Source organism: Plasmopara halstedii (genome assembly GCF_900000015.1).
Source record: "Plasmopara halstedii genome assembly, contig: Scaffold_470, whole genome shotgun sequence".
Taxonomy (NCBI): Eukaryota; Oomycota; class Peronosporomycetes; order Peronosporales; family Peronosporaceae; genus Plasmopara; species Plasmopara halstedii.
The window spans coordinates 964675-992659 of NW_020187390.1; the positions used below are offsets into that span (position 1 = coordinate 964675).

Consider the following 27985-nt stretch of genomic DNA (forward strand, 5'->3'; position numbering starts at 1 on the left):
TACTCACCGCTGTCGGCGGAATATCACTCGCTTCCTTGAGCAATCGTAATACCCATCGACCAAGTCAAGTGCGCTGCACTGTGTACAGCCAATCATATTGTTATGGAGAACATCGTTCCTAGGAATCGGCGTCTGTGCCGAATAGGTGGTAGCGTTCAGCTTATTGTAAGCGTGAACGATACGCCACTTGCCGTTCGGCTTCCGGACACAAAATGTAGGTGTCGAATGGGAGACTTGCTCTCATGCACCATTCCTGCATCGTGCTTTCCACGAAAAAAGGCGTCAATGACGTCATACTACTGTTTAGGCAGGCACCATTGGCGTGTTTGGTTAACTAGGTCAATCTCATGACACACACCTCGGTTCAAAAATAGGAATGACAGCGGGTCTTTGGCGACGACGTGTTTAAGTTCCTTTACCAAAGGTTAGTACAGATCCGAGGGATTGTTTAGGATTGATGACCCACTTCGTGCGTTCAGCACCCTCTTGGCTTCCTCCAGGACAGCTTCATCCAGAAGCGACGACGAGTTAATATTCTCGTTCAGTCGTATAATGACCACCTCGGCTCAATCGTCTGCCTTCAAAGCACCGCAAATTCTTTGAAGAACATCTTGTCCAGCTATAGAAGAGCATCCACCGCGGGAATAGCCTCGAGGGTGACGTCGCCGTCTTTCTTTCTCGGCATACCGTCGACAAAGGGAAATAGCTGTGCGCAATTGTCTACGGAAGACACACCCTGGGTCAGCGTCGACACATTGCGTCTTGCAGATATCATCCGTCTTCGTCGTCTCTTCTCTAGAGAGGTTTTACGTCTCATCGAGACCAGTGGGAGCACGCACTCGGCGTCGTCCAGTATCCAATTTCCTGCTGCATCGGAGCCTTGATGCTATAACAACATCCGATGAAGAGCTGCTTCATCCAGTGGATAACGTACCACTGCACGTGCATCACTGGGGCCTCACCCTCGATGCCTCGGCCTTTGGCCGACCATGCCACTCTTCGCATGCAGCAATGCTCAGTGGGTTATGTGCCATTCCACACTCAGCCCGCGAGCCATGCTCTGGACTCTCGTCCAATACACCTTCGGTGCTCGACAACTCGGATACTCCGACATTGACCGTCCAGGTTCAGTGCCCGCGCCAATTGCGCTTCTGCTTCCTAGCAGAGGTGAGTTCATGACTCACCAAAGCTCCACCAGAAGATGTGCGCGAAGCGCCCAATGTCTTCGACCTCCAATGAATCCATGGCTCATGATATTCCAACCATGTCATACCAAGGATAAGGTCATACTTCAAATCCAAGTCTAAGACTAAGCAGCGTTTCACGCTATCGAAGTTAACAAACAACTTGACACCGAGGTCCACAGGGACCTTTGGCACAATGACACAACTCCCGTCGCTAAGTGATAAGTGACGGTGGCACTCAACCGCACATTTAGCGCCTCAGCATACAACTAACCTCTTTGGATTGTGGGGCATCAAGCATACTTGCCCGGCGCTCCGGAATCGATCAAGACCTTCGATGGCTTCTCATAGTTTATCACAGTTGCTTTTACGACCAGCAAGCCCGGCTTGCATACACGCTCCGTGTTCAAGAGTACGGAGCTCTTCGGGGCTGGGCCATGCTGCCCCCTACCTCTTTGATGCTCAACAGAAACCAATTCTTCCCCAGTAGGTCGTCCTGCACCTACTGGGTGCTCTCGTTTCCCTACGACAAATCAGACTGGTGAGAAGCAGGACGTCTATTTGATGGTCCTCTTCGCGTCTTGCGCAGGATCCAACTAGTCCGAAGTCGACGGGCATCTCCACACGTCGGGTGTTTACACGCTGCCCGGCAGCCTGGAGCTCTCCCTCCTCTTTCTCAGCACACCTGAAATCTACTGACTCAGGCCCGCTCGACGAGCTCTGAGGGTGTTATTTCCAACCAAGTCGTGCCGACGTAGAGTTGAGGTCGGCATTCAATTCCACATTCACCGCCTCTTCAGAAGAAGACGGATGCACATCCATTCTGGCCACGCCAGTGCGGGGGCCCTCCATAAAGACGGTCACTGTGGGCGCGGAATGAGAAGAACGGCTGCCATTCCGGCAACGAGAGCTTTTAACTCTTGGACAAAATCCACCAGCTCCTTCTTGCCATCTCGGGCAGCAAGGAAACGCGATCGCACACGATATGCCTGGTTGGGCGGCGAGAACACGCAAAAGCTGACGTCTCAGCTCCTTCCAGGCTTAGAGCGAAGTACCCCACGTCAGTGCCCACTCTTGCGCTCGGCCGCCGAGCTTGGAGATAGCTAGCGCCACGCGCTGTAGCTCGTTCTGGAGCATGGCGGAAGCCATAGCCATCTCATCTTCTCTCACCCAGGGCATGAGATTCAATTCATTCTTACCCTCGAAGGTCTAAACGCTCACCATGAGCGTCTTGGGTCGGGAGGAGTCATCCGTCGTCGACGGTGGTGCATGGACGTAGTCGACGATGACAGCTTCTGCTGTAGGTGCTCTAGCAGTGCATTTTCTGGGTAAAAAGCCTCTTGGCACGCGCTTATCGCCTTAGGTCCTTGCAAAGCAAGCTGTTGCGCTTTTAGGGCCAAGCAGGGACACCAGCTTATAAAGCTCGTCCTGCATGCGCTGGGACAAATAGGAGAATTGCCTCATCTTCACAGAGTATCAGTCGTAACGACTCAGGCGTAAATTGATACCAAGAGCAGCGGGGCTGCCGTAGCTCATTGCTTAGAGGAAACTTACTAAGGTCACCGATCTTACGTTCTGTACCGGAACCAGAACGAGTGTAGTGGATCGCAACCCGCTACCTACAAGAGTATCCGAAACATTTACCAAGCAAATACACTCTTCCTTTCAAAATTGAAACTGTATCTACTTGTTTTATTTGCGGCAAAGCCGCCTATATCCAAAACCTTAGGTATACTTGATTAAATAGAAAACCGAATTAATATACAACTTACTACTCTCAGTCCTGCCACGTAGTGGCGTCTTGCTACGGTGTAGCAACACCATAGTGTGATTACACAGTCTTGTGTAATCCATACGGTCACACCATCTTGTGTGACCCACCCCTGTATACAATGGTACGTGTAAGCACGTTACAGTCACCTTCAACGAAGCCTTTTTTGCTTCTTCCGCGTCCTTCGAGAGAGGTCGCGGGTTCATAGTTCTATGGGAGCTTGAGGTTGCTCTTCGTCTAAGTCTAGCCTCCGTGAAACGTGCCGCCTCCCGTCAGCAATGCGCGTGCATACGACTAGCACTAAGCTTGACGGGCAAAGCAGCGCACGCGAGTCAGTTGAGTATATTCACATTTACGATGATGTAATGTCTGCAATTGAGAATTCTACTAACATCTTTTGAGCTGGTTCCAAAACATTGTCTTTATTTGTTAGAGTAACACACAACCATGGTGGCAAATGTATTCCGCGTAGTACCAGAATATGGCAAATTCGACCAGGGTGAGAAAAATATTCTCATTATAGAAAGATTGAGGTGAGCACGTGATGGCAAAATGCAAAGTTTGTTTGCTGTTTTACCTCTAATCCTGTTAAGAATATTATACTGTCTTCCATACTTGACTTATGTACCTTTTATGCGTCCGTAAATATCCATCACTGGATACCTGGCTGGCGTACAAAACTACAACTTGCGCGATATGCCTGTCACAAACTGGTGATACCGGTGACTACTGTAGTATCAGCTGGTCAAGACTTACACTCAAGATGCTGAATGGCAACACTCCCACTCGATACGACAGCATTGACAACTTGTATTTCAAATTTGTACGAAAAGTCGAACTACGCAGAGACAATTGGCTTTTTCATCACATCGGCTGTGTAGGGCAGTAGTTAGGATTGATTAGACCGTTTTCGATCTTTTCTCTCACAAAGTAACAGCGAGCATTGATATGATTGAACCTCGTTTCGCAAAGCTCACACAGAAAAACTTCAAGCCGCGCAGCTTCTTAAGTGGCTTCTGATAGTGCCATATAATCCGCCTCTGTTGAGGAGAGCGCCACACTTTGTTGCTTCTTACTTCGCCAGCTGATATATCTGCTGGTTAACATGAACACGTAGCCGCTTGTACTACGGCGAGAGTCAAAGTCTCTAGCCCGTCTGCATCTGAATGCCCAAGCAGCTCAGTGTGAAGTTGAGCTTCATGTGTCTGGGTTGCTTTAAGAATTCTCAGTTTGCGCTTGAGAGCTTGCCACTGCGTCGAACACGGGTCTGCAGCGAATTGGCTTAGACCTTCTACGCCTTGGCAAGATCTAGGCGCGTCGCAACCATGAGGCGCATGATATTTCCGACACAACGTCAATATGGCAGTGTCTTCATGTTTGCAGCGGCCTTCATACATTATCTTTGTCACCTTGAGTCCTGTATCTTGAGATTTTTTGACAGGCTTGCTGTTCTGCATGCCAGACTTGCTTAAAATTGACCTGATAAACTTGGTTTGCCGCTTCGTTTCATGACCAGAGACTTTATCTTGTCCTATTTCCGTACCGAAAAACACTTGTGCTCAACAAGATCTCAAAACATCCACTTAGCGCACGTTGGTTGAGAGTAGAAGTAAGCTGTCGCCGCTTGCGATGTTGAGAGCATCCACCTAAAGCACAACAATAATCATGTCATCGTCGGGTGCTAATTGTAAACACGATTATTTACACTTATTGAAACTCATATTGATCATATATTCGACATTCTTAGCGATTGCTTGAGACCGGTAAGCGCATGCTTGAGCTTGTACTCATAGCGTGAATATATCCTTCAGGTGAATCTCTTCATCCAAAACTTATTAGCGATCTTCACATCCATTTGATGCCGCGCATGGCAGCCATTCTCTGTACGATATAAAATGAAGCGAACTTCCCCTCTGGCTCAAATCAGCTCTACACTTATGAGAAGCCCCTTTGGCCACGACTCGCGCCTTATATTGCTCGGGTTTCCTCGACTCAGATACCAATCTAAACACAATCACTTTGCGTTCATAGGCAGTGGAACGACTTCGCATGTTTTGTTCTTGTTAAGTGACTCTAATTCTGAGTCGCACGCTGCATTCCATTCGTCAACGTCGCTTTTGGATACTATTTTTTGAAGGTCGACTCATTCATAGAACTCGTGCATTGCCTCCGTGTGATTTCACCACTTGCAACATCCCACAACTTCCTCTCTTCCAGCACATCTGCATTTTGAATTTCAGGTGTGAAAATTTGTACCGTTGAACCTGTTGATTCGACCATTTAAACATTTCGATGTCGGCGAAAGCAGAGTCAGGAGCCAAGGTGGCAGATATGACGGGGCTTGGGCTTATAACCTATAGAAAGATTGAGGTGAGTACTATCTGGCAAAATGTAAGGCGAAAGTCTCTTAGTTCGCTGTGTTACCTCTAAGCCTGTCTATTTAATTCTAACAAATATTCTACTGGGTTCTTTACTGGACTCAGTAAAGAACCCAGTAGAATATTTGTACTTCACTGGGTATTTGGCTGATGTACAAAATACAAATTGCGCAATCTGCCTGTCCAAACTAGTAATATCGGGGATCGAGACATACGCTCGAGGTGCTGATTGACAACACACACTCATGTGCAAAGTCTAAGCACGCTTGATTTGACAAACAAAATATTTTGAGCAAGATCTATTTTCCATCAATCGAGTTTGAAAAAAAATCTTTTACAAATAATAAAATTTATCGATATACTTCACACATATCGGTATGTACCAGAAAATGCATCTATCAAGAATCAAAAGTGATCAATCTTTTCGAGTAGGTCGATCCTGCATATCCCGCAGCCTTCTTTTCCGTGCGCGTTCAAGACGCTCTTCATGTGTCAAAGGTTTTCGAGGACCAACCGATACAATGATTTGTTTTCTACCGTCTTTTCGATTTTTTTTTACGACAACTTCGTGCTTCGGTTTTTCTCGTTCTATTTCCCCGTCACTATCACTGGCTTCCTGACGATCAGTAGTGTAAGATTTTCGTCGACATGGGCAGCAAGTGTAATACATGCACCCCATTCGTTCGCGAGCAACTTTCTGGCGCTCTTGCTCAGCATAGATTTTCTTCTCCCTTTCTTTTACTAGCTGCATTTCAATGCTCATATCATTATGCTGTGCTAGCTTGTTGTTATGCTCGGTGATCAAATCCTCGATTTTCCGCTCCCACCACTTTTCACCCAGTGTAAAATTCTTCATATTCTGCTGAATTCGGTAAGCTGGATAGAACAAACTTGGGAACTTTGCATTTAACTGTTTAAACTCAGCAAAGTCAATCTTTCCGTCCCCATTAAAGTCAAAGTTATTCAATGCATGCTTCATGTTGCTCGTTTGTTCATCTTCGTGTAGCATTTCAAGCAAATTTTCCAACTCCTCACCCTCAATTGTCCCATTCTTGTCATCATCGAATACATTAAAGCAAACTACATAATGAATTCTATCAATCGATCGTAGTAATCTCGAAATGATGATGCAAAAACGCACGTTTAAGTACATCCTCTTTATTCAAGAGACAGAATTTTCCTAAAGCTTCAACATATTCGCTAAAATCCAGCACTCCGCTATTATCTTCGTCTGTGAATGAATGAAAGTATTAGATGATTCCACGTACAAGGTACATCCGATGCAGTATAGATTGCGTGCCAATAAAAATAAAGATCGCATCACCAAATCGTGAGATCTTTTCGTCGATCGAAGCATAAAATTCACGACGGTCGATTGTGCCACTTTTGCTACATCAAGTTTCAACATTATGATCACTTCATTATTTATCATTAGCGAAAGAATCTTGTTCAATTTTACTGCATCAAAGGAGTATAAGTTTCATATTGACGCTATAGGAAGCACACTGTATGCTAACCTCTTTGTCGCAGCGGGAAAATTTCCGATAAAGCACTTGAAGATCCTTCGGTGTAACTTGAGTGATAGACACGCATGTCAGACATATGTCTTGTTTGAGCACTATTTACTCACGTTTCAGCATTTCAATCATGTGCTGCATACGCTCATCGGGTTCAGGTACCTGGTTACTGAAAATGCCGCCCATATATTTCGACACAACAATGACTATTGATAGCCAATTCCAGTTGCAATCGAGTTGTCGAAACGGATTTAAAAAATGGGAACGACATCGAAACAGACTCAACACATTAACAATTATATCCCATGATCCTCAAAAATCATGTGACTTCCTACTCCTGTAGACTTGCCCGATTGTCGCTAGTTCCAAGACTAGGGCGCCTATTTTCAGGAATTTGAGACGATCGGGATCGCACGAGCGAGTATGGATTGTTACAATGTGGTACTGGAGCGACATTCAACCGAGGTGTACGCCGAACAAACTGCGTATTAAAGACATTCTTTTCAATGTTGTCAGGATCATCTTGCACCACAAAATGTTCGTACGCTGACATTTCGTCACCACGATTGGCAAACGGATCAAATCCAGCTGCTGAGGTACCAAACATCGACACGCGCAATGGTGGAGGAGGCATAGGAAGGTTCACAGCAGCCAGAACCTCGGCTATCTTATCATAATTGACCGAATGATGTGTCACGACGCTCCTGCCGAGAGCTAGGCGACGACCGTCGAGACGCATCTTCGATAGCGAAGGTTGAACGCCACCTTCCATAAAGTAAGCTGCTGTTTCAAAGTCGCTCGTGGTACTAATTTCATGGGAGAGTGATTCTGCTAGCTTGTGTTCGAGTAATGCCATTCGAGTCGCAATGTTAGCCAAAGCAATAGAAGGTTGGATCATTAAGACACCGAGCTCATTAAGCTCGTGGTTGTACGAAGAATCAGATATTATTGCGATCATGCGGGGTTGACCTTCCCCAAGCTGAGCTTTGATCGTTCGAATGTACTCTATCGAGCGCATGCTGTCACCTGTGAATATCAATACGTCTGCTGCTGCCATTCCGTGCATGTGTGGAATATTCTCCTGGCGATCGTTGATCTTGTTCTTGTATTGTATCAAATCGCCTTTTGAAGAACGTTTTCGAATGGTTTCGTTGATGGTATGCCACTTGTCTGCTTGCTCCTTATCTAGCAATGGAACATTTACTTGAGCTCCGTAAAGCGACAACTCTAGTGCAATTTCAAAAGCAACTTCATCTTCGCCAATGATCACTGCATTTTTCACCTTGTAAAAAGGAAGTAAAGCACGCGGGTCATTTTTGTTTTGGGTTAACAATTGATTGCTTTGAGCACTGCTAGCCGTCATGGATCTTCCGCTCTGGTTAGCTGCATCGTTTCGATGGTATATGCTCTCACCTGCACGTTTTAAGCCGACGGCACATAACACGGGTCCAATGATCTGATTGATCACCACAGCTGCTATGATTGTCGTTGCAAATTGAGCTGCCCAAGGCTCAGTGCTCAAACCTTTGACTTCGTCGGCTAAACCTAAGGCCACGCCAGCTTGTGGAGTCATTGTTAGCCACAGATTGTTATACTGCTTTGGAGGAAGTCTGAGCAGATATCTACCACCTAAGTAGCACGCAAGCAAGACAGAAAGAAACCGTAGACAAATGTATAAACTTACAAGGGAAATAGCTTCCGCGACACTATCAAGCTTTAGTGCAGCTCCAGTCATCACGAAAAATGGAAGAAACATGTACGGCGCCACAGTATCGAGAATCACGTGCATATCGTGGCGAATCAAAGAATAGTGACCAGCGAGACACGAAGCCAGCATTAGGACGAGTAAAGGTTCAAATCTCACTTCCCACGTCAGTCCATACGAAGCCACCGTTGCCTCACTTATCGTTGCATTGGAAAGATAAAACATATAACCCAACGATATCCAAAGAAATCCTTTGGTGTACAGCGACACTGTCGGTGTCCACAACTTGAAATGTTTGATCTCGTCAATTGCTTCCACGTACACATTATGTGAATTTGGCATCTGATCATGGTTTTCAATTGCTTCCAAATCTTCAGAGTGTGATCCAAAACTTGACTGTGGGTCGTGTAGATCCATGTGCTCGTCTGCTGTGCTGCCAGGAATTTTAAAGATAAGGATGATAATGATACCAATGAACAATCCAAGCACCAAATTGGACGCGACAATGGCTAATGAAAAAATGACGTTTTCCACCGAGACGTTCAAGTCAGCACAATAGCTAGAGCAGACAATGCGAGCGATGGAAAACGATATGAGCACAACAAACTCAGCTGTCATCGTGGCTCCAAGCATAAGATTGGTAAAAGGTCCCACACTATTATATTCAATCTTTATTGCCATCACAGTCGCAGGTGATCCAAGCACTGAAATGGAGCCAAACATGAGGGCAATACCCAGTTGACACATTGGCGTAAAAGTATCATAAAAGAAGGCGTTATTTGCTAGAAAGTGTACGCTTGTGACAATCGTCATGGCCGTCACGTATAGTGCAGTCAAGAGAATGAAAATTTGCTTGAGTTGTGGTCTCAATTCTGGAAGATAAATCTCCTGTCCCGCCTGGAATGAAATAAAAGATAAAGCTAAGCCATTTACAGATGGCGACAGCATGTTAACCAACGCTTTCGGCAGAAGATTCGTCACAAATGGCCCAGCAATGACTCCAATGATTAAATAGCCCGTGATTAACGGTAGTTTCAAGAGTCTGGGGAACAAAAGTCCAAATGGATGAGCAGCTACCAGCACCACAATAAACGCCAGTGAATACTGGAACGTATCTACTGTGTCCTTAATTGAATTGAAGGGCACTATAGCGTCAGATTCGACTGCAATGGCAAAGTGGAATAGCAGCGACGATGAAAACAAGCGAAACGATGACATTGTTGATTTTTTTTGGAAATGATTTGTTTGTGGGTTCTTAAAGAAGCACGTCGCAGAAAGTTTGAGAATTTGTGATACGTTGACGTCATGCCAGTAGAATTGTTGTTTATAAGGACAACAATACTAACTAAACGTTCTAACTTCCCATGTATCAGTCAGTGCACGCCATCTATACCGCAATTTCTTTCAAGTTATATAATATAAGGTCCAGATAACTCTAACGCACCCCGGATTTGGGAAATTAGTTCTTACTTTCATGATCCTTTCGCAAGATTACGATATGAAAATTCTACAATTTTGTGGTCAGTTTGACAAATCCACATTTTTCAGAAGTCCGAGAAATCAGTAATTATGAAGATAATGGAAAGAACGTGTGGGCTGCTAGTTGCACGTCAGACAATAAGGACAGATTTATTATGCGAGATACTTAAACGTACGAAATTAGTATTGGTCTAATAGGATGAAACCCGATATACCTGCTCTTGAAATAGCTGAGCTAACCAAACACCTTGTTACATTAGATGTTTCGGTTCCACTCTGCATTGGAACGCACGAATCCGATCTCCGTGCGTTTACTAACGCGGACGTACAAATCAAAGCTTCCTCTGTGCAAAAGGTACGGCAATTCTGTTTTACTTGATAGCCCTCACAGTCAATTCTACGACCAATACGAAAATGGCTCTATTTTTTGCGAGAGTGAAACAAGAAATGTTGTTTCGCCTGTCCCGTAAAACTAGACCAGCTTAATGAGCTTATTTCTATTGTTGATCGCGATGGGATGATGAGCTGACAGTATTGCTTGCCTAGATGCGCACAACATCTTTGCGAATGCGCTGATGAGATAATTTCATAGGCACACCAACCGGTCTCCGATAGGAGAATAGTTGGTGACCACAGTGAGGTCTCTCATGTTGAGCATTCATAGTTTTGAGAATTGGAATGGAGAAAATCCCTTTCTTTGAATGAGAGGAGTTAGGCTTCCCTTGAATTTTGCCATGCTTTGCATGGAGCAATAGCGCATCGAGCTTGCGATCTCCAAAGCTTGCAGGCCGCGCGAGAGAATGGGTACTAGTGTGCAGTGCCTAGGTATTGTAGGCTTTCCTTATGTGGGAAGTTCTGAAGCGACAGATTGCGCGAGTGTCTGTCCCGCCCAGCCAGACGTTTTGGATGCGTTTGAAGTTCTTATTCATCCGTCTAGGGAGGTGAGATCTAGCAAACTATGTTCAGATCAGATGCCGAGAAATCTAATCACTGCAACGCTATTTGGCCTTACAGAAACGACAACAGTTACCATCTTTATTGACGGTTTATATCCAAGTGTGGCTTGCTCCGAGACCTACCTCATTTGAGAAAGCTGTTTGCGTCGCATTATAAGGAGTACAGCTTCTGTTCTGTGAGAGACAGGTGAGGCACTAGAGTTGGAAGCTCTTTGAGCTTATCAAGGCAACGATATATCCATGCTAACGAAGAGAAGGCGGATCTCTTAATTATCGGGCAGCCTTGCGATACTCGCAGATGCTTTATCTAGGGGAGTACAAAACATCTGCACCTGCGTGTCCATTTTGTTCTTGATTAAAAGGTACGAAGGGTCAAGCTCCCACGCAAGATCGTACAACAAACCCCTTACAATAAAATCCCGAGTTTTTTCAGTAGACGCAGGGCGGCCTTTCAGAATAAAATGACTTAAGTTATATCTTGTGAAGGTTGCGGTCTATATTATACAACTCTACGAGGGTCGACTTCTTTTAATGGGGCGATGGGAAGCAGGTGAAAGTATCGAGGGTTATGTTATATCGTCAAAGTGAGATTTCTGGATTTGGTAGCGTATACATTCTACCTAGATTTTAGATATGATCTCATACCAGGTATGGCGAGGCTGGAACACCACATCCTGTGGGGCACATGATGTCGAAATAGCTAGGTGTCAAGCAATTCGCTGACGGGTATTGACAACTTACGAGCCCACCTCTATCAGGAAGCAGAAGCGCATTTTAGCACGGTGACATAGGTGGTTGATTTACTTGATGACGTGATTGTCTGAAATGTAAGCAACGGTATTGCAAGGTGCACAAGCGAAGCTTGGAAGGTTGAAGTAGCACTGAGCCGTGGACTCAGCATGAGGACGGAAAAAGATTGCATTTTGTGATTCCGAGAGTGTGTCTCGAGTGGGATCGCAAGGATATAGCTGTCGGCCGGTATCGCCGCTACCAAGGCTAGTGGTTAGTCAAGGCGACCGGGCGGCGCTGTCTCTCGTGGACGAGCCGGTAGGTTATAGGGCGATTGTGAGCCGTGAGAGGTCCGACTCTGAAGTTAAGACGCATGACTCATCTTTGTCATGGTGCGGCGGTACTGCTGAGTCAGCACTACCATGTGACGCACTGTGCGGAGCAGTGCCACCTCGCAGGCTATTGGCGAGCAAAGCTATATACTCGTGAATGAAGTGACTAGAGCAGACTCATGGGTTGAAGAAATCCCCTCATTCCTCCGCCAAAATCTTCCCTGGCTATAAAGAGATACATCAAAAGGATATTTGCCGATAATGGCAACATGATAAAATTTAGAATGATACAAAAAACAGGATTTGGAGCTGAGCTCATCGTCAGTTAGGTGTGGGTCTGATAAAGAATACTTGCATAGTACTGAGTGCAAAATACGAGACAACTATCTTTTGGAGATCCTACAGATCCTTCTGTCCTCTGTTGAGGGAGTATGCGTTGTGGTGACAAGAGCCAACCATGGGTGAGGTCCACGGATTGGAGACTGCATCATGAACCTGACCTGGATACTTGAGCTAAGTTCTGCGTCAAACGTCAATGGACATATCCAGAGAGCATGGTGCCATCGTAGTCCCTAATTCAGGTGCTTTGCACTAATCTAGTTTTGCGAGCGAAAGTAAATCTTACCGCTCGGGGTTAATTTTTGTGTCAGAAAAGCTAATGGCAAACGGCGACCTATTGTGCTATTAAGAAACTATATACAGCAACAGTTTCGGCGTAAACGACGATATCTGGATATGACGTAATGCAGATCAGCATGGTCGGCTGCACTTTGTTCAATAACCTTGACTTGGTTGATGGTAGAATCAATTGCTGACGAGAGATAATACTTTTTCTCCCGCAAAAGGACAAACGTTCTCAGTGGTATTCAGCTGGAGAGACTTGATTGCGATCACGCATTCATGTCTATTGGCATCTACTTGAAGCAATGCGCAGCATATCGCGAAAAAGGTCGGGCGCCACAGATAACACAGGATGCCCAACACAACTTCAGAAAGAGCCTGAATCGGGGCACGCATGAATATTCTTTTCACAGCCTCAAGGACCGCCACTTCTGCCTCACTCCGGCATCTGTCGACGGCCCTTTGATAATATTGGTGCAGGGTCGTGCCATGTCGGCATAATTTGCACTAAACTTGAGCAATTGGATCAGCAACTTCCTTAAGTCTTTTTGGGACTGAGGCATCAGCCCATTATCTTTGCGGGTTCTACCTGTAGGATATGTTCTCAAAATTTGTCGGCGCCAAAGTTACATATGCCAATATTGGCGAATAGCTATATTAGTCGCATACACTCGAGCACTGCTCGCAAGTGTATAATGTGGCTCTCCTTATTTGATCTCCCGTACTCTGCACGACTATGGACGAGTATACCATCCGAACAGAAATGTGCATAGTCGTGATGCGGCCCGAATAGCTGTGTCACCAGACGATTGAGCGTTGCTGGTGAATTAGACAGTTCGTACTGCATAATCAGCACATCCTCATCTCACCCTGATCAATCACCGCACATGTCAAGGCGCGAACAGAAATGGAGTATGCTCTTGCTGGGTTCACAGTGCATATAAACGGCTTGCCGTTTGTAATCATGTATCGTTGCGCACATAAGCAAACTCCCACCGCTATACCATATCCCCAAGCTTGCTGTAACGCAGCCCTGACAGTCGACATATAGCTGTGCCTCATGAGGATGGCCTCAAATTATGAAAAAATGCATTAGAAACATGATACCCTTTTGGGTAACCACCTCGGTAGAGAAAATACATACTGCTCAATGAGCGAAATGTAATAAAATATAGAATAAGTATGCACATTTTTGCGCTTGTGTTATCCAAGCCAAGCTGGCAGTCCATCAGAGTGAACTTTACGCTTAATCTTACAATTGAAGCGTCCGCAAATTTTAACATCGTGATCGTTGTGGACTGTCTGATCAAGATGGACGAGTACTATACACTCATCCCTTCTGCTTCACTCGTACAAGAGCTCCATGGCTCTGAGCAGTTGTGTTCATAGTGCGTATGACAGCTTTGCTTTTTCTGTGGGGTCAATGGTGAAACGAAGGTAGGTCTAACATTAATCTCAAACTTTCCCTTCGTTAAGCCGCGAGTCCTTCCTGAGAAAAAGGTACTCCTCTTCTGTCATGAGGCAAGTGCTGTAACCTTGAGTAATAAATTCTTACATTTTTGGTAAACTGTATCAAATACAATACGATACAATTGTACAAATCTCATATTACAGCTACTATAATTGTGGGTGTGCATGACAACCGGAATATCGGTATTTATGAAGATTAAGGAATTCCGTAATGGAGGGGTCCGTAGTACCTAGCCGCAAAAAACAGATTTGTGCGAGAGATAGCATTACGGTTATATTTAGTATAAATTTATGCTGAGCTTACACTAAACACTTGCACTCTTGAAATGGTAGTAGTGTAAGTAGCCTTAGAGGCTCTCGGCTTCGCTCCTGGTAGGAGCGCACAAACCCAACCTCTGTGCGTTTGTTAGCGCGGACCCCGAGAGTCAAACCTTCTTCTGTGCAAAGTACACGGTGACCAGACGAAATATGGAAGACTTCAAACTAAGAATTGGTGTGAATATCATGAGGATCAAGAGAGTATTTTTTGTTGTTCGATTGCATTTTCTGCTCGTACTTTTGTGTCGGGTAGGTATAATTCATGTGCTTCAGCCGAGACCCAATTGATGCAATTGATGCTGAACTCTGTCACACTAAGGCCCCAGAAAATAGCAAAAAGGCCCACAGTCAATCAATTTTTGCAATCGCCAACTAAATTTTCTAGCGTCTATACGTGGCTTTCGTTTTTGAGTGTCTGCCTTATATTTTTCTGTATATATATTTTTTCTGGATATAAGGCAGACACTCAATCAAACATGTTGCACTTTACACCAACATTTTCTTGGAGACATTGTTTAGTCTCATCTTTGCACACATTGGCCTGCCAATCTCGAGCTAGAAGAAAATATAGCTAATTCATTTGCCCACTGCGGAGTCTGTCGTCTGGCCTATTTTCACCTCAGAGAATTTGGGATGTTGGTAAACTTGGAGCTCAAAAGCCGCTTTAAAGGGGGTTTCGTTCTCACACCGACAGAAAGCGACCGAGAAGCCAATAAGAATAGACATTAACGATGTCAATAATAGCCGCACTTGCTTCCTTTAAATATGCACTGGCAATTAGCCTCACGCAGTAAATATTGGCGCTTAATCGTTTCTTATCTACATATATCACAATAAATCAATATAAAGTCAATCCATACACAAAATTTAAAAAATATGAAGTCATTTCACGATAGCTAACGATATACACATTGCTTACGAGCTTGATGGTCTAAAGGATTAACTAAAGCAGCTGTCGAGTTAAGGTTCGTGGTAGGACCGGTAAGATGGTGTATGTGAACAACTTATCGCGCAGAAACTAAGAGCTCACAGCGAAGCAGTACAAGGTCAGTCTCAAGCAACTGGAGAAGAACTTATCACCAGACTATAAGACTGACCCTCACTTTCGCTATTACAAGAGAAACCACATGGAATCGCACGTACACGAAGGAATATACCGTGATGACTCAATATATTGTTTTGACGTCGCACACAATATATTGCCAGCAAATATACTCAACTTCAATGAAGGTTGTTATCATTAATAAGCACAAAACCATTTCTCATTCTTAAATATCACAATAGTCAAAAGCAAGTTAAGCATTTTGCAATGGGAAAATAAAAGCCGAATTTCGTATATTTCATATTCTTTGCATGTGTTTAACTTTACTGTGCTCTCGTACCAACCGAATATTTCAGTTTCTAAACAATTAGGCTGCATATACAAAGAGGCTATTGCGAATTGAAACAGCAATTTCCTTTAACGACGGATGCCAGCTTGCCTGCAAGATTTTCTTTGAAAAATCCAGCGCATCCGGATCGCCTGGAGTAGGCATTGCAGCGATTTGTTGCGCTAGTCCCCTCTGCGGCATAGAGTGACGTCGACTTACTCGCGCGGTACGTGGCGTAATAGAAATATCGGCACGTCCGTAACGGTCATAAATATGGAACTCGCTATTGTACGAGCCCGTAATGAAATTATCGCCGTCCCCACTCACTGCGCACTCGAATTTATCAAAAATGCAATCACTCTCGTAGAGGTCTCCTAATCTTGGGCGCAAATGCTCGTGAATCTGTCATCGAAACAACCACGCCAAACATTCTGTTAAGGACGCTGCTTTTTCGTCATATAAAGTAGTCTAGTGTGGTCAACTGCAAAACCTACATTAATTGTTTGGACGGGACGGGAATTCATGTTGATATCCCAGATTTTAAGCGTAAGAAAGTCGCGTGCAATGATGTAACGACCGTCAGGAGAGAACTTAATATCTGAGATGGACGCAATGATTTCGGAAAAGAAGCTGCGAGCTTCAGGATCTTCTTGCTCCTCGAAAACTAAAACATCAAGCCCAAGTGTTAATGATGGTGGAACAAACGATGACGCGACTAGAAGTAATCACCATGAAAGCATTACCAACCTTGGGAATACACGTCGCATAGGGCTGACTCGCGCATATCACCAAGCTTGATGGCACCACGACTGGTGCTGTACATCATCGTGTTGCAGTGGGTTGGGTGGAAGTCCGCAGCTGTAATCACCTCGGTCAATTCTTCCATATTTGCTGGCTTGATGTCCACAATGTCTAAGAAAATTCGTTGAGCTACTCAAAAGGATTGAGACATTCATCGACCTCACTAACTTACTGAAGCTTTGATTCGATACGCCGAGACTCCATAAATTTACACGGAGGTCATCTGCCGAGATAAAGGTTTCACCGTCGCTATTTATCGCAATCGAATTAATGTGGTATGTGTGTGCGTTCGCATAAACACGCTTGGCTGTTGTTGTCGTCACCTGGCCACGGACGAGCATTTGCGGCAGCCGAATAAGTTCTGGGGTAATATGTGCTCGGGGCACATAAGCAAGTCCTTTTTCATTGTACGTCGTGATTTCTCTGACGCTACGCTCATGTATTTTCCAGAGTTTGATTGTCTTATCATTCGTCGACAGTAAACATTGAGATCCATTAGCCGCCCGGCACCATTTGATCTGATTAATCTTTTCCTCAATTTCAAGGCTTTTAAGGTAATCAAACTCAGCATTGTGGCTTTGAAACTCAGTGTAGAGCTGGTATCGCGGATCGCCAGTTGAACCAGTGTAACCGACTTGATTCTATAGTATGAACCGCACATCATCAGACATTCGTAAGGCAGGGTCTAATAGAAACCACATAAACAAACCGATGTAGGATTTCCGTGTCGGCAGTAAATAGATACGCGTCCACCTTTGTTACCAGTGGCTAAGAATTCTCCCGACCGATCGTACTCAATCGCAGAAACTACTTCGGCTGAACAATCATTGAAATATACATAAATTACTAATCGATTTGTAGGTAGTCACAGGTATATCTTACCTTCCACGAAGCTGCGAGAGCTCTCTCCTGCTGAAAACACTTGACCCCATTCGGCGTCGGCTTCGCGTGTAGGCTCTGCCATGTCTACTTCCAGTCCGCGGCGATTCAGCCTCGCAGTAACGAGCGATCTTCAATGCCTGTTTCATTCCATGGATTGTTTCAACCTATCAGCAGACAAAATGTTTAATTTTGCCATATCTTCCAATCAGTAGGATAGAAAAAATCGAAGCTTCAAATGAGCAGAAACCAGAATTTTGCTAAAAATAGGCGGATCAAGCGCGTCAATCAGTAGTCCATGCTATCCAATGTAAGTTGGCAGTTGAGACCTCGATTAAGGCAATTTGACTGTAGTATGAGCTTTCGTAATCAGATAAATTTGCGCGGACGAGCCAATTCTTGCTCGTCTGGACCTCCACGCTACTTATTACAATAACTGTCAAGATAACTATCTTGACTATCTTATGCTAACTGCAGATAAGAATTTATATTAAAAATAAACATGAAAGCGAAGCAAATAGCAACTGCTGCGTTTACGCTGGGCAGCATCTGAACACTTGAGCACTTTCAAAATGCTGATATTTGGAGATCTCAGACTGGGCGGCCAAGCGCCATGACCAACGAACCTTAGCACTGATGGTACAGTAATCATACTGTAAAACTCATTATTGATACCGCAGATTTTAAACTACAATATTTGCAATTTACGTAAATATTCAAAATATATCAAAACTTTAGCCGTTCTATATTTTTTTTTGATACAACCTCGGCATAATGCAAAGGCTGTGAAAACTAACCACATCAGCGCGAGCTATCGCATTATCAGCTATTCTATCACTATTCTTCTATAAACGTACGTGACTTTGTTGCTGCTTACGCTTAGTTTGTCTTTTTCATTGTTCATTTCGGTTAGTCTCTCGGTTTTTCTATAGTTACTCAAATTAAATTAGCTGCAAAAGTTGCCGGTACTGCAGAGATTGGGCTGGTAGTTCTGATAATTATACAATCGTAGAGCTCTAATCAATCTATGCTGAAATAAAACTAGAAATGAGCACAATTTTCACCTTACATCTACAATTAGGTGTATCACATCAATCTTTTACTACTGTAAAGCTTAAAACCTTGATCAATATATAAATAAAATTCAATCATTAGGGTCATCGATGTCTAGCTTGCTTCTGCAGGATTAGCTTGCGCTGTTTTATCAACTGTATCCGCTGCTTGAAAGTTCGCAATATTTTGACACGAGCCACCGAAAAGCTCAAGACCCTTTGCATGGTAAAATGCCTGTGATCTAGCCAGCTCGCTGACAATTTTCTGATATATAAATATCAGTATCTTAGCATAATGTGCAAAATATCATGCATTTCACTATCGAACCTTCATATTTTGAATGCGGTAGCGGTCAAAGCTCACCATATGTAAGTCAAGTAGCGCATTGACGTTCTCAACTCGTCGTTTTTGGTCCGACAGCATTCTGAGCTTTTTTTCCTTCTCCCTTGCTGAGCTACCTCGCTACCATCACGAATCGTCAGCATCACTTCACAAAAGCAACAAGCCCGCAATACCTATACTTTGAGTTCATTGTATTCTTTCTGTAGCTTGGCTTCAATCTTGATAGCTTTCTCTCGATCTTCGAGAAGTCTCTATATTTCATACACGTTTGAGTTTCGCTACTACTTTTTTCGTCGTTTCTCGTTGTACCTTCATGGGCACAATAGCCCAATCTTGAATTCGCGCTAGAACTTGTAGAATCTCGGTTTCAGGACGTAACATCATGACGTCATGGCTCTCTCTAGCAAGCATCTGGCCGCATTTGCCTAAATTTTCGAGACACTGAGCCAATGGGGTACATTCTTCCTGAGCCGCTATGTCCTCAAGACTTTGGGCGAAAGTACCCAGAAAAGCCTCCTGTTCTTCTCGTGCTTTCATCATCTTTGCCACTAGATCCTCGAGCGCACGCCCATTGTGCTCCATAAATTGAAGCTGCGCTGCCAGTGCCTGCTCCATGCTTCAGATTTGCACGGATAGATACTTATGTATTTTGGTGTGGCACAGTTTTAGCAACGCTAACAAGTCTCACCCTTCCTCGACTGCTCTTTCAAGGTGCTCATTCCCCTCTCGATAAGCCATGCGGATCATGATAAAGGGTGGAGTGTGGAAGAACACAGAGGATGAAATTCTCAAAGCAGCCGTGATGAAGTATGGCATGAACCAGTGGGCGCGTGTGGCGTCGCTACTGTCGCGGAAATCAGCCAAACAGTGCAAAGCGCGCTGGTACGAGTGGCTGGATCCGAGTATTAAAAAGACTGAGTGGAGTCGCGATGAGGAAGAAAAACTGTTGCATCTTGCCAAGCTCATGCCTTCCCAATGGCGCACCATTGCCCCCATAGTTGGTCGTACGGCTGCGCAGTGCATGGAGCACTATGAACGGCTACTGGACGCGGCTCAACAGAAAGAGGGTATCGAAGTAGGGGATGATCCAAGACGTCTGCGTCCTGGAGAGATTGATCCAAATCCAGAGAATAAACCAGCACGTCCTGATCCGGTAGATATGGATGAGGATGAAAAGGAGATGTTGTCTGAGGCTAGAGCTCGTCTAGCCAATACGAAGGGCAAAAAGGCTAAACGCAAGGCTCGTGAGAAACAACTAGAAGAAGCACGACGTCTCGCAACATTACAAAAGAAACGTGAGCTTAAAGCTGCAGGAATCATGTCCTCAAATCCTCATGTGACTACGAAAAAGCGAAAATATATTGACTATGCAAATGAAATTCCATTTGAAAAAAAGGCCCCTGCTGGTTTTTATGACGTTGTAGATGAAAAAAGGATTTCGAGTAAAGGGATCGACCCAAAGCGTGCAGCGTTGCAGTTAGACAAACTTGAAGGTTTACGTCGAGACGTACAAGAGAAAAAGGAGCGCAGATTGGATGCCAAGCGACAAAAGTCGCGCATGAACTCTCATTTACCACAAATAATTGCTGCGGTGAACAAGAAGAACGACCCAATTAATACTATCAAACGCACGCCGCTAGAGCTGCCCGCTCCTGTGGTTTCAAATGACGAGTTAAAAGATCTTGCAAAGCTGGGCATGCATGCCACTCACGCAGCCGCACTTGCTCTGGAAAATAGCTCGACCACGGAAACAAGAGCACTTATGGGGGACTATAGTGCCACCCCACTTCGATCGGTTCACGGCGTCACAACAGCAATGCCTTCTAATCGTAATGTGCACGAGAATATCATGCAAGAAACGGCGAACCTGCTTGCCATGCGCAATAGTGCGACGCCTCTTCTAGGTGGCGAGAATGTTGAGTTGTACGAAGGAACGGGCTATGCGGGAGCTACTCCGTCTCGGACACCATCGTCAGTTGTGTCCAACGCAGTTACTGACAAGACACCAATGTCGACGACGCGCACACCTTTGCGCGACGAGCTAGGCATTAATCCTGAACAGCTTTACGGCACACAGGCTGAGAATGCTAACGCAGAAAAGGCTCGTGCGAAGCGGCTGGCTATGAGTCTACGCGAGGGCTTCAATAGCTTGCCTGCTCCCCAAAATGAGTACGAAATAAACATGCCAGAGAAAGAAGGTGAGGATGTTCGCGCCGGTGTGCATCGTGAGGAAGACGCTGGTGAGCGAGAAATTCGTGAGCACCAGCAGCGTGAGTTACAGCGAGAACGTGAGCTTCTGCGACGATCCACTGCCATGCAAAAGGGACTCCCTCGGCCATCGAAGGTAAAGAAGGTGTTGATTCACAGTGAGTTTGACGAAGTTTCAGACGAAATGTACCGAATACTAGATCACGAAATCGCCAAATTCCCAACAAACGATGGCAATTCCAAGAAGAGCAAGAAGCGCAAGAAAACGACAGATACACTTCCTGACCTGCATGAATTCTCTGAAAGTGAATTAGAGCATGCGAAACAAATGATTCAAATTGAAGTCAGTCTGAGCAGCGCAAATAACTTCTGGAAGTCTCAAGACGCTGTGGATCTTGGTGCAACGTGGAACGAAATACAATCCCGCTCATTAAGCAAGGCAAAAAGCGAGCAAAAAAACGGTGGCGTTTTTTTTCAGTTTGCAACATCCGATGAAGACAAGTTACGTGCCGTACAAGCTCGCTTTGCAGAGCTGAAGGAAGCCGAGCAATTCCTCGTAAAGAGGGCTTTGAAGCTGAACGATCGAGTCCAAGTCGTGAATGGTGGACTTAACCGGCGCATCCAACAAGGCTTGGAGTTATTTCGCGACCAGAATACAGAGCTTCGAAACTCATCAATCGAGCAAGTATGCTTTCAGAATTTGTCAAGTCTTGAAAATCAGGCGCTGCAGATTCGCATGGCGCGATTGGCGAATGAGATTAACGTCCAGCAGTTGATAGAAGTTAAATTGCAGAAGCAGTACGCGACGCTAGTCCGTGAGCACTAGAAGTGCTGCACGGATACCAAAACTGTTCATCCCTTTTAAATACGTCTTGATCGTGTCTCCATTTATCCTGCGATATCTTACTGTATCAATTACTCATCATTACCGAACGACAGCACTGTTTTCGCAGAGGGTGATAAAATTCGATGGCGGCCGATGCGTAAGTTTTCCAACGAGTATTTGCGGTGCATAAGACTCACTAATGTCTTAAGTTCGTGCCATTTCGATGACATAGTCGACTTGTGTGCGTCAGCCAGCCGGTCAAGCTTACCCAGCATGATGTTCATTTCATTTGGAGTGAGAATGTTAAGAAATGCCTGCAGCGCCAAATCCATCAAGGCTACTTTTTTGCACAATAGATCAAATGGCGGCGACTTTTTTAAATCCTTGATACTCTTGCGTGTTTCCACATATTTCTGCGTCATATCCTCCACAATACCCGCAACAATATCCACGACAAGTCCACTTTGGATTGGTAACTTAAGTGGATTTTCAGATTTTGCCTGCAGATCAAAGTACGCAGCAAAACCAGTACAAATAAGTGCTGATCATCGACTAGAAAACGACACCAAGTATGCTTACCCCTTCCAAAGGCACTTTGTCGATTCGATGTTGCAGAACATAAACAGCCAGTCCTGTCGTTAGCTGGGTGCCACGCAATGTACGCGGAAGTCGACGTGCAACTGCAAGCCAGCCGGCTGCGGAATCAAACAAGCCTTCGTTTGAACCTGCAATGCGAAGCACTAATTGTGGTGCCCATTCCGTTCGCCACTCAGTTCGAGGAAACACGTCCAGTAGTTCTTCGATACAGACAGTAGCCAGTTCAACAATACTAGCATGTATGGTGCTTTCAAACTGCATGCGCAAGAAAAACATTGTAAAACTGAATGCGTCGTAACCTTCCAAAGTCAGCGTCATTGTCCGTAGACAGAGCACTAAATATGTCAGCACATACTGCATATTCACAGTTGGAAATGGAAACAAATGCAAATTTGTTGCAGGAGGCGTTACAGGAATCTTGCTTTTAACACTCATCGATCGTTTGCTGTCTTGAAAGCCGTAAGCACGGAAGGCGTTGAGAAAATCATATATTGTCGGCTTCCATTCCATTTGGAAAGAAGGATTATCGCCGAATTTCGGCCAAAAACTCTCAATCGTATGCGCAAAACACGCCACAGGAAGCGCTGAGATCAATTTTGTGAACGGCATGTTTTGTCCAGAGCTATGAATTAGCAAAAGATTACTAAAGCATCCTCCAACCACATGACCACAGCTGTGAAATGACACTGTACGAACAAAATGCAAATCACATACTGATCAAATATTGCACATCACGGAAGTTTCTTTGTACCGTACTCGTTAAAAATAACCACGACCCAATTTTCGGAGGCACGACAATTGGTGACGTCGCAGACGCTTGACTAGTCATTTCCTTCTGGTGCTTAAGCATGCAGCGAATCAAGATAGATTTGGACCAAACTAAGCCACTGAGCTCTGTAGAATCGGTAGATTGCATGGTTTTGTAAATTAGATTAAGATCGCTCTTTAGCTCGGACTCTGTTGCTCTGTAAGTGCGGTACGGCAGTGGCTAACGTAGCAAAAACAATTGAGATATGGATCACACATAGAGTTCTCAGTCACTTGATATCATACCTCGGTGATTGGCGTAAAGACGTAGCCAAACTTTTCCTCCGAGACTATTATCTCTGGAGGTGCGAAAAGGTAGTTATCACCCGAAAGTGTTGACATATTAGAATCCATGCTGCTTATAATTTTCCCTATCGGCGCGTCTTTATCCATCGTTTCACTTTCTTCACGCAAAAGTCTCATTCTGCGCTCGCGATTCTCTCGTTTGTTCTTCTCTGCTAGGTCATTGCTTAACAGTGCATCCAAACTCGTAAACTCGTCCAGAATGGCGCTAGCTTGCTGCCGTTTTCCACGGCGTCGACGCGTATCTCTCACCAATATTTGCTCTTCATCCGATGAGGATGAATCTTGAGGTATATGACGCCGTTTTCGACCAGCATTGGAAACTAATGGCGCCATTGAGGCTCGAGTGCGCGATGGAGCTGTATGCGCCATCTCGTGTTGAATATGAATCACAAAATATGTACCAACACATAACCTCGGTTTTGAGCACTTTCTGTCGAAATGCTAAAAGCAATAATGAATGGTGGTAATACCAAGTAAAGGACGTTAAGTTTATGTCTGTGGAATGCACAGCAAACCGCGTGACTTTAGTGAAGTGTGGCATCCTAGTCCGCAAATAGTATGTTAGTCAAGCAGATACTGTAGTGCGTCGCACAAACTTAAACGATGCCCCTGAATCTATCAGCGCATTCCCTGTAATGCCAAATATGCAACGGGGTTGGCGTGCATTTTACACACAGAAAGCTTTAACTCTGTTGAGTGTCGCCAAATCCTGGGAAAATTAATCCACACCCAGATCAGAATTTATCACCTGTATGGAGAGGATACATATCTTTGGATGTAACGACTGGTCCTCTAAGCTCCTCTAATCGAGGGTGAGGCCATAGTATTGCGCGTGGAGTGGCGTGGACGTTACCCACTGGACGAAGACTACAGTAATAGCAGCCATTCGTCAGATGTTGTTAATAACATCAAGAAACCGGTGGAGCAGGGAGTGGGGACACTAGACGACGCCGGGTGCGTAATCTCATTGGTCAAGTGCGCTTGCTTGTTGCGTTTAAATGTGCCGGCGATATAAATGACTGATACGAGACCCCGAGCTCAATCGTCATCTGGGAGTACACGCCTCGCAATAGGGCATTGTTTCCGGTGAACAGGTCCTGGCGCAAGGTTCTGATGTAAAACTGCACGCAATACTTTCGCACAACTCTGGTGCAGTCGCACACTACCTCGTTTATATTGTAGAAGCCATAATGGAGTCGATCCTAAAACCTTGACATTATTCGCGTATTGGAGTTTCCACTCAGTCTGCCGGCAGCCTTGAGCTCTGCACGTGATACACAGGTGGCCGACGAGCCAACTGGATGACATTTGTTGTTTTGTTGTTATCGTTGTCGACGATGGTACAGAATGCTATTTATGCGGCTGATGAATGCTTTAAAGATCATTCCTTGGTTATTGTACCGCTGCAAGTATAAATCAAGTATCTGCAATGGATTTGCGCTGCCGTTCTGGACCAATTGGTAGTGTGGCAGCCAAGCCGAGTAGAAGTACATCACGTGATACTCAAGACCGACCGCGACTGTCCTGAACGGGATTCTGAAACCAGCTGACCCTTTCCAACTTTGGCGGGCATGCCGACGGTCAAAAACACTTGACAAATCGCATTGCCCCGAATTAAAGCGGTAATCTTTTTCTGAGTGTTATCCCCGCGCACCGTTGTCACTGTCGTCGGATTGTTTGTCAAAGCCGAGGGGTGATTACACACGACGAAGCCATTGCTGTCATGTCATCCCTTTTGTGCCCGCTGCTGATTGTGTCGTCACTTTGGCTCGCCGGGGACAGCACTGACAAAATCGATTCGCTGACATTATCTGCAAAATTTGTGCTGGTCGGACCACAAGGCACCTCTCATTGCCCTCCCCCAGAAACCAGCTTGACTCTGCTCAAAGCGTTTGCTCTTGTCTCAATTTCGGGTGCAGTCGGAGACATTTTAACTTGCTGAGTGAAGCCTGTTTCTGAGCGGCAAAGCCAGCTTAAGATGTTTGGGTGTGGGAAATAGTGGGCTGTTCGAGTATCACACTAACGTTACCCAAAAAAACCGATTGTCAAGTCACCGAACGACGGATATATCGTTAGCTCATTCAACACTCGAGATGACCTCCAACTATGTCTTTCTCATCAAAAGTACCATATGGTGCGATAAAGGGAGCAAGATTATGCGAAGATACGCGCCGAGCAAACAAACAACTTGATATGTGCTTCATCAACGTGCTTTGACTTTAAAGTCATCAAGTGCGCGAATCTGATGACTTGGGCGTCAACACTGTAAACAGAAGCGCTGACTGAGAATTTAGCTCACCTTCAAGCCATTTGTCACTTTGAGATTAGCTTGATAGAGGCAAGGCAAATTGCGACGCATGGAGCTACTCCACAATCTGCGTCGACTCTTCGTGCAGCATCTAAAACCACTTCACTTCCACTGCAGGTGATGTATTCACAAGGATGGAGTAAACGCGTCGCTATAAGAAGTTCGTACTACTAACATGTCAAAACCCCCTCGAAAAATCCTGTCTAGATGGCCTCGCTCCACTTCAGCCATATGTCAGACACCACTGCTTGATGACTTGCGACGCATACAGACGAAAACTTTGCTGCGGTTCCATACAGATAAAACCGCGATGCGTCGGTGTTGTGTTTGATCTTTTAGCGTATTCGTAATGTAGCTTTAGGCTCGAGTTGGATCGAGTGGGTACTGAAAATTCACGATACGCCGAATTTTTCGTCGTTTCGTCGCTGATACATGATCCGGAATGAGCTGCACATGCTTCGCGTCGCGGTCGTGCTTGTGGCTTATACCTAACTAGTTCTGCAGCATCGCACGGCCGCCTGTGCGATCGAGATGTTTTGCGAGGAGAAAAATAGGCCCGAGAGCGTCATTGTTTGTGTGGCTAAGATGATACACGAAGAGTGCACGCACGCAGTTCCACACCTTGATACGTAAAGCGTCGAAACAAGAGCTTAAAGGTTATGCGGCGAAATGCCTGAGTAGTTGAGCACTAGGACGTCAGACAGCTGAGGATCTCACGTTTCAATTGATAACCGGCTTCACCGTCTAAATTGCCTTGCTTATAAAATGCAGTGCCGGTTGATTTTGCAATCTATCAGCATGTGTGCACGCGGCTTGGTGTGAACAAGCTAGGTCCAGATAGTAGGACTTATATAACGCTCATGCGCACCAGCAGTCCAAAAAAAACCATGGTCGTCCAGTCAGCGTGATCAAAGGTATTTTGGAAGCCTAAGAACATTGCATATGCCTCTTTGTTGCGGCCGCTGTGATGAGGTTTTGCAAGTCTGCGAGAAAGCGCATAGTGGTAGATCGAGCAGCCTTCACGTCGACTAGCACTACCACGATCACTTGGCAGCTATCTGAGTCAGCAGATGTGTCTTTCCTGTGAATCATTACGACCGCCAACGTGCGCTGGAACGTCAGGAGCTCACCACATCTAGGTCAGCCAGCGAAGTAGATCGTCAAGCACTCGTCAAATATGTACGGTGCCTGTAACGGGGTTACACATACCTGGTACAGGGGTATGTGTCATACCTGATGGGCATGGTGTGATCACACCCAAACAAGAATACGTTACGGGGCTGGATGGCCAGTAGTTATACATGTATTTAGATTTTACTATACACATTTAGAAAATTCTATGCATTTAAAATTAGGCGTCTTTGCCGCAGATAAAAATAAAAAAGTCAGTTTTTGAATTTAAACGGAAAAGTTAATTACCCTTGGGTTAAGGTTGTAATTATTCTATGAGTAAGCGGATTGCGATCTGCTAAACTCGTACTTGTTCCAAGTATAGATCAAAAGGTCGGTGACCTAACTAACGCTTCCTCTAAGCGCAAAGCTACGGCAGCCTCGCTGCACTTGGTAGCACTTGTATACAATCTACACCTGAGTCGTTACGACTGTTCCTCGGTGAGGATGGAGCAATTCATCTCTTTGCCCCAGGGCATGCAGGACGGGCTTAAGCTGATGGCCCTGAGGGCGTGCAACACCTTGCTGCGCAAGGCCCCGAGGCAATCGGTACGCGTCTAGAGGCGTTTTCAAGTTACGAAAAGCGCCGCTAGAGCACCCGCAGCAGAAGATGTCTGTATCATTTGCGACTATGACGCCACCGTCAGTGACGGATGATTTTCCCCGCCCTAAGCCGCTCATGGTGAGCGTTTAGGTCTTCAAGGGGAAGGATTTGAAAGAACTTCCTGCTTTGAGTGAGAGAGGTTGAGATGGCTATCGCATCCGCCATGCCCCAGAGCAAGCAACAGCGCGTGGCGCTACATCTCAAAGCTCGGTGGTCGAGCGCGAGAATGGGCACTGACGTGCGGCACTTCGGTC

The 27985-nt window shown here is 45.2% G+C and overlaps 8 protein-coding genes across 8 annotated transcripts; 1 reads left to right on the plus strand and 7 right to left on the minus strand.

Moving 5' to 3' along the window:
- Positions 1-5748: 5748 nt before the first annotated feature.
- On the minus strand, positions 5749-6765 carry PHALS_10397 (hypothetical protein L915_07435; the record flags this gene model as incomplete). Its single annotated transcript, XM_024725816.1, has 4 exons — positions 5749-6413; positions 6475-6564; positions 6634-6670; positions 6727-6765. 4 exons carry the CDS (start codon positions 6763-6765, stop codon positions 5749-5751), a joined length of 831 nt encoding a protein of 276 aa, XP_024576554.1.
- A 541-nt stretch (positions 6766-7306) lies between these two features.
- On the minus strand, positions 7307-9773 carry PHALS_10398 (hypothetical protein L917_07263; the record flags this gene model as incomplete). The annotated part of the gene is made up of 2 exons (XM_024725817.1): positions 7307-7331; positions 7396-9773. 2 exons carry the CDS (start codon positions 9771-9773, stop codon positions 7307-7309), a joined length of 2403 nt encoding a protein of 800 aa, XP_024576555.1.
- A 5153-nt stretch (positions 9774-14926) lies between these two features.
- On the minus strand, positions 14927-15186 carry PHALS_10399 (uncharacterized protein; the record flags this gene model as incomplete). The annotated part of the gene is made up of 2 exons (XM_024725818.1): positions 14927-15001; positions 15079-15186. The coding sequence occupies 2 exons, from the start codon at positions 15184-15186 to the stop codon at positions 14927-14929; spliced, it is 183 nt and encodes a 60-aa protein (XP_024576556.1).
- Positions 15187-15869: 683 nt separating this feature from the next.
- On the minus strand, positions 15870-17595 carry PHALS_10400 (protein phosphatase pp2a regulatory subunit b; the record flags this gene model as incomplete). The annotated part of the gene is made up of 6 exons (XM_024725819.1): positions 15870-16232; positions 16325-16494; positions 16578-16742; positions 16804-17272; positions 17341-17447; positions 17514-17595. 6 exons carry the CDS (start codon positions 17593-17595, stop codon positions 15870-15872), a joined length of 1356 nt encoding a protein of 451 aa, XP_024576557.1.
- A 1082-nt stretch (positions 17596-18677) lies between these two features.
- On the minus strand, positions 18678-19652 carry PHALS_10401 (FAM92 protein; the record flags this gene model as incomplete). The annotated part of the gene is made up of 5 exons (XM_024725820.1): positions 18678-18827; positions 18891-19025; positions 19085-19156; positions 19215-19521; positions 19594-19652. 5 exons carry the CDS (start codon positions 19650-19652, stop codon positions 18678-18680), a joined length of 723 nt encoding a protein of 240 aa, XP_024576558.1.
- Positions 19653-19707: 55 nt separating this feature from the next.
- Positions 19708-21939, plus strand: PHALS_10402 (cell division cycle 5-like protein; the record flags this gene model as incomplete). Its single annotated transcript, XM_024725821.1, has 1 exon — positions 19708-21939. One exon carries the CDS (start codon positions 19708-19710, stop codon positions 21937-21939), a length of 2232 nt encoding a protein of 743 aa, XP_024576559.1.
- Positions 21940-22028: 89 nt separating this feature from the next.
- PHALS_10403 (uncharacterized protein) lies at positions 22029-24018 on the minus strand (the record flags this gene model as incomplete). Its single annotated transcript, XM_024725822.1, has 4 exons — positions 22029-22439; positions 22519-23222; positions 23293-23524; positions 23590-24018. The coding sequence occupies 4 exons, from the start codon at positions 24016-24018 to the stop codon at positions 22029-22031; spliced, it is 1776 nt and encodes a 591-aa protein (XP_024576560.1).
- A 669-nt stretch (positions 24019-24687) lies between these two features.
- PHALS_10404 (uncharacterized protein) lies at positions 24688-25222 on the minus strand (the record flags this gene model as incomplete). The annotated part of the gene is made up of 2 exons (XM_024725823.1): positions 24688-24913; positions 25164-25222. The coding sequence occupies 2 exons, from the start codon at positions 25220-25222 to the stop codon at positions 24688-24690; spliced, it is 285 nt and encodes a 94-aa protein (XP_024576561.1).
- Positions 25223-27985: the final 2763 nt, after the last annotated feature.